The sequence below is a fragment of the Triticum aestivum genome, chromosome 7A (assembly GCF_018294505.1).
Source record: "Triticum aestivum cultivar Chinese Spring chromosome 7A, IWGSC CS RefSeq v2.1, whole genome shotgun sequence".
In the NCBI taxonomy this organism is placed as follows: Eukaryota; Viridiplantae; Streptophyta; class Magnoliopsida; order Poales; family Poaceae; genus Triticum; species Triticum aestivum.
Window position 1 is genome coordinate 702,001,992 of NC_057812.1, and position 6,323 is coordinate 702,008,314.

General features: G+C 46.6%; 1 protein-coding gene across 1 annotated transcript; it reads left to right on the top strand.

Moving 5' to 3' along the window:
• The first annotated feature begins 2,131 nt into the window (after positions 1 to 2,131).
• LOC123149480 (lysosomal Pro-X carboxypeptidase) lies at positions 2,132 to 5,978 on the top strand. The gene is made up of 10 exons (XM_044569134.1): positions 2,132 to 2,609; positions 2,776 to 2,956; positions 3,113 to 3,246; positions 3,911 to 4,023; positions 4,406 to 4,529; positions 4,654 to 4,809; positions 4,893 to 5,045; positions 5,157 to 5,236; positions 5,355 to 5,404; positions 5,493 to 5,978. The coding sequence occupies exons 1-10, from the start codon at positions 2,145 to 2,147 to the stop codon at positions 5,621 to 5,623; spliced, it is 1,587 nt and encodes a 528-aa protein (XP_044425069.1). The 5' UTR covers positions 2,132 to 2,144; the 3' UTR covers positions 5,624 to 5,978.
• Positions 5,979 to 6,323: the final 345 nt, after the last annotated feature.

Genomic DNA, 6,323 nt, shown 5'->3' on the forward strand with positions numbered 1-6,323 from the left:
GTGCTGTACCACCTGCGCGGGGGACTCAAGCCTCTCCACCGATGCAGGCCCACGTGACCGCCACCAAAGAAGCTCCGGGTCTACGACGGGCTGGCTCCTCACTAAGCTGCGCTCACCAGAAGGTAGCACAACCCAGTACCAGCCCGGCGGAGCCCAGTCCCGGACATGGCCCCTCGGCTCAACCAGGAGTCCTCCACCGAGTCGACGACGAGGATGCGGGATAGGCATCGTCGACGTCGAGAACAAAATGCTTAATTATGAAAACAAAATTAATAAACACAATAAGAAAAATTTGGCATGACCTTTGCTATAAACAGGACATATCGAGCGCCTGAAATTTGCTAGAACGTAAACGAATTGACATTTCTGGCAAAACATAGGCCACTCGGAAAAATATGACATGTCCACTGCAAATTTGCATATAACAGGAAAAATTGCTTTAACTAAAAAATAACAACAATTGCTTTAACTAAAAAAATACCTAGAATTCTGTTAACTACACCTAAAACAACTAAAACACCTAAAATTCTGTTAACTACAGCTACAACAACTAAAACACCTAAAACTCTTTTAAATACACTTAAAACAACTAAATTCTATTAACTACACCTAATTAAAAACATAGCTAAATTTATGTCCTAACTTTAAAACCTAGCTAAATTTAAAAACCTAGGGTTCATACGAATTAACTAGGGTTCATACCTAATCTCTCCAAGCAAGGGTTCGATCATGCATAACCTAAATTATTCTAATAACCTACATTTTTTTCAACTACAGAATTCAAAATAACTACTCTAATAACTATAACTAGGGAGGGAGGGAGGAGGAGGAAGGAGGGAGGAGTACCTCTCGGTGGAGGAGGGCCGGCGCGGGGGCCGGGGCGGCGGGCGGAGGAGGGTGGCCGACGCGGGGGAGCTGGGTGGCCGGCGGGGAGGAGGCTGGCGCGGGCGAGGGCGGCCGACGCAGGGAGGAGGGCCGGCGCGGAGGACGGCAGTGCGGGGGTCGACGGCGGCGCGCGGGGGATCGAGAGGGCCGGAGTGTGGGAGTGTGAGTGAGAGTGAGATGAGGCCGGCCGGGCCGGGGGGCGCCGGGGGTTAGTGGGCTTAACAGCAGCGCGGGAAATGGGCCAGCGCTACTGCTAGGCCCACTAGTTGTAGCGCAGGTTGGACGACAGACACTGCTGCTATTTTTTGACCGGGGTGTGGTGTATTACACTTAGCAGTAGCGTGATGCTGTGTAACAAGCGCTGTTGCTAACCGATACCAATAGCGCTCTTTATAGCCAGCGCTACTACTAACTAGTAGTAGCGTGGGGTTATAAACAAACGCTACGTAAACTTCTATCTATAAACGCTACGTAAACTTCTATCTATAAGTGTTTTTTTAGTAGTGGGAGTGGCCGTCCGCGCCGCCCCACCCCGAGCGGGAGAAAGAAATGGCCCCGGCGACGCCTACCGGCGGCGTCTAGGGAGGAGGGGTGGAGGAGTGTGACGCTCATGGCAGGTATGGTTCGGTCCTGGTCGCTCGCGGAAGCGCCTGAGGAGCGTGCGAGTTCTTTTGTCTGTTTCTCTACCCGGGTTCGTCCATTGCATCCATGGCTGACGAACCAGACAAGAGTATATACTCCTCCAATGTTAATTAAGTGAAAATCCTACACCTACGTATGTTGGGTTTACACCTACTTAACCAAGTCTCAGTTGATAGTTTATCCGTGAGATCTTATGTGGAGATATCCGTGCAAAATTTTCTTTTAAACTTGTTCCTTCTTCTTTTTTATATGTTTGGTGAATTAAATGAAACTTGGTTAAATCTTAATTGAATGACACACTGAGCCACACACTTCCAACTAATTCACTGATTCACTCATCCCCGAATTTCAGTGGAGTGGGTCGTTCCTCCCCCTAACCCAAATCACAATTCTCCACGTTGATTTACGTAAAAACTCAGTCTAGCATTGCTCGTTTGGCGCTATACCTGGCCATCCGTTGGGCCAGGCCGGGCTTCGGGCTAGGCCTACCAAAGCCCGACCCAGAAAACCTAGGCCCGAGCCCGGGCGCACACGACCGTCTCGTCTCAGTCTCTCACGCACCCGCGCCTTCTTAAACCCCACACCACACCACACTACCGGAGGGCCGACGGGCAAAAATGGCAGCCTCTTGCTCGCTCCCCGTTGTCATCCTGGCGCTGTTCCTCCTCCTCGTCGCAGCGTTTGCGCCAGCAACAGCAGCGAGCCCCTCCAAGCGCCCCACCCATCAGCCTCTTCTTTTCCCCGTGGGACTCGCTCCCCTGCATCGGAGGCACTCGAGCGGCAGGTACGCCGCCGCCGCCGTCACGGCCTCAGCCGCAGCGGCGACGGACAACGGCACGGCGGAGCCGTTCACGGCGCACTACTTCCTGCAGGAGCTGGACCACTTTACCTTCACGCCCAACTCCTCCCACCTCTTCTCCCAGAAGTACCTCCTCAACGACACCTTCTGGCGGCGGAAACCCACCACCGGCCCGCTGTTCGTGTACACCGGCAACGAGGGCGACATCGAGTGGTTCGCCACCAACACCGGCTTCATGTTCGACATCGCGCCCCAGTTCGGCGCCCTCCTCGTCTTCATCGAGGTACCCTTTCTGCCCCTCGTCCAAAATTTAGTTGTCCTATTGGTTCCCTCCAGACAAGACACCATTGAGCAGCAATCACTTTTGTAGGCAGTTTTGTTGTCCTACTACTAAAGTACCAATCAGTAACAGCAATAACTTTCATGTTCAACTTTTTGACATTTGTCAGCATCGGTTCTACGGGGAGTCGATCCCGTTGGGGAACGACTCGTACAGGTCGCCAGACACGCTCGGTTACCTGACGTCCACGCAGGCACTTGCCGACTTTGCCGTCCTCATCACCAGCCTCAAGCAGAACCTCTCCGCCGTCGACGCCCCCGTCGTCGTCTTCGGCGGCTCCTACGGCGGCAGTAAGTCGATCACTAACGTGTCTCCGTGTACTATATATCCATGCGTGCAACATGAGGGTGGACAATTTTTCAAGAGAAAATTAGGATGAGCTAATCTACACTAATAATTAAGAATGTTGTCAGAGGAGTAAATTATTTTATGCCTATTGTTTCTAGTGCTAGCTTCATGGTTCAGGCTCAAGTATCCTCATGTCGCCATGGGGGCCTTGGCGTCCTCTGCACCAATCCTGCAGTTCGACGACATCACCCCGTGGTCTAGCTTCTACGACGCCATCTCGGAAGACTTCAAGGTAACAATGGGAATTAATCACTACTACTGCATAACATCATTGTGCTTTTTTTTTCTTTCATTTCCTCACAAATAAGCTGGTCAAAAGAATTTCGGGGATGGATGGCCCAGTGTCACCTGTCAAATTATTGGTCATGAGATACGTCCGTCTGGTGCAAACTTATCGGCGATGTCAACTCTGAATTACTATTAGTTCTGAATTTCACTTGTTTTCGTGTTGTCATTACCCTGGCGGCACCTTAGCGGATTATGAATTGGTGATGGTGCTTTTCTTCATGAGCATGTAGCTAACAGGTTTTTTTATTAGAATTTCTCATGAAAATAATACATGGAATTTAAGTTCGTGATTGAAATGGCTAATGAAGTAATGATTCAGTTTTTGATTAGATTGATTGCGACGCTCAACCGCACCAAAGAGCAATTACTAATATGGTAGAGACAAGATATAAGGTCCTCACTTGTATGCAAATTGATGTATTTTCTTCATCATTGATGCTTGATGACACAGCTATTACTAATACGGTAGAGACAAGATATGACAAGGGAAAGGAACGATGAGTCACTTTGTAGTGGCATCTTTGTCTGATTGATGCTTGATTAATAGCTGTCCCATGTCAACTTTCCAAAAAGATAAATGTATTTGTGACATCCAACTAATTTTGCAGTCTGAGAGCCTGAATTGCTTCAGTGTCATCAAGGCGGTCTGGGATGTGCTTGATGATCGGGGATCCAACCACACAGGCCTCTTGGAGCTCAGCAAAACATTCAGGGCCTGCAAGTAAGCTTTGTGCAACTGATAATTTTTTTTTTTTTGAATGAAAACCGTTGGGGAGAACCCCACAGTATAAAATTCATTACTGTAGGGAGAAAAAATATAAGAGATTAAGACTGCAGGTAATTTTTTTCTATGTGTGAAGTGTAAGTAAAGCAAATAAATAGTCAAAACCTTGTAGGCAATAAATACATGAAAAAAGACGACTTGAAAGATAAGAGAATGTACATTAAGTCCAAAGGATATGCGACTCGGATTGCATACATGACTGAATATGAAAGCCTCATCTTGACAAGATTGCTTGAGTGGTGAACTAATGAACAGCGCTTGAACGAATGGATGATTACTGACCCGGGTTCATGACGTTGTGTTATCCCTCAACTTTTAGGACCGTGCAGTCCGCTGATTCGCTGAGTAACTGGCTATGGAATGCATTCACCTACACCGCCATGGTGGACTATCCGACCCCAGCCAATTTCATGATGAATCTGCCTGCTTACCCTGTGAAGGAGGTTAGCCACTTGTAACCTACTACCTTATAACCCTTATTCTCGCCTGCATTACTCAGAGCTACCAAACTGATTCCGTGAACCTGTTTTTATTACCTGCTGAGCATTTCTCCTGACATTTCTGCAGATGTGTAAGATCATTGATTCTTTTCCCGCGGGAGCAGACATCATCGACAAAGCTTTCGCCGCGGCGAGCCTGTACTACAATTACTCAGGCGACCAGAAATGCTTTGAGATGGAGGGTGGCGATGACCCTCATGACCTCGATGGCTGGGGTTGGCAGGTACAAGCCTGACTCACATAAGTGATAACACTGGAAGCTTGAGAGGATCATTTATGTGTTTGCTGAAACAAACTCTTGTGCAGGCCTGCACAGAGATGGTCATGCCGATGATCGTGTCCAATGAGAGCATGTTCCCACCGTTCAGCTTCAGTTACGAGAACAATTCCGAGGGCTGCCTCACGTACTACAGAGTTCGTCCGAGGATACATTGGATCACTACTGAATATGGTGGCCATGTAAGTTTTTGTTTCAGATTTTCAGTGTTTGCATACGAACCGTTAGTAGCAGCATTTCTTTGTGTGGCATGTGCTCACCTGGTACTGCATGCATTGCACAACCCACTGCAGAATATTGACAAGGTTCTCAAGAGGTTTGGGAGCAACATCATCTTCTCCAACGGGATGCGAGACCCGTGGAGTCGAGGCGGGTAGGACTACAAGATTTCACCATCTGATCTATTGATGACGATAGTTTCGACCATTCAGAGGTAGCAATTTTACCCACAGTAAAGAATAATAATAGTTTTCCTTCCAAACTTCTACCAGAGTACTGAAGAACATATCATCCAGCATCATTGCTCTTGTGACGGAGAAAGGTAAACATGAATTTAAAGAAAATATGAAAGCTCAAAAGTATTCTGCAACTGACTTACATTGGCTACTTCTTGTGGTGGTCATGTTCAGGGGCCCATCATTTGGACTTGAGATCTGCAACCAAGGATGATCCAGAATGGGTTGTAGAACAAAGGAGACAGGAAGTTGAGATCATGCATGCATGGATAGATCAGTATAACAAGGACATTGCACAGATGTAGCAGTAAGAAGGCGCCATTGATTTTCACAGTCAAGCCAAATAAATGTGGCTAAATGCAAAATATAAGGATTTTCCTTTCTTCTATTAGGCGATAAGCACCAATATCAATGGTGAATTTACTAAAGGATAATGACCATGATAGGTCGGTGTTAGCTTCGTTAGTGGCAGAGATTAAATATTTGCTTTCTCTTTATAAAACTTGTATTAAGCGCAAAGTTTTAAATAGTTGGCTATAGCCCCGCTATAGCAGTTTGTGCAGGGTGCCGCTAAATGATAGGCTATAGAATTCATGTACAATTCTATGAAAAAGTTATGAAATAGCCGGCTATGGCCTCGCTATAGCTTATTTGGAGGACCGTCGCTATTTGGCATAGCCCATATTTAAAACAATGATTAAGCGTAGCCAAAATATTGTAGCAAACTATTTGGCAAACTTTGCTAGAACTGAAAAGAGAACTGTAGTGTTGCTCTCTGGTCCACCAGTAGCACTTGAACTTAGCAAAGTTGATTGTAATCCTGGTATTGGTTGACAAATACAAGTATGTTGATTGTAATCCTGGTATTGGTTGACAAATACAAGTATTTACCCCACCACATGGTACGTGTGGTAAGCAATTTCATACTTGAAATGATGCTGTTAAGTTATATGAGGCTTTATTATTTAAGTGGTGATAGATAATAGAAAATAGAATTAGATGAAA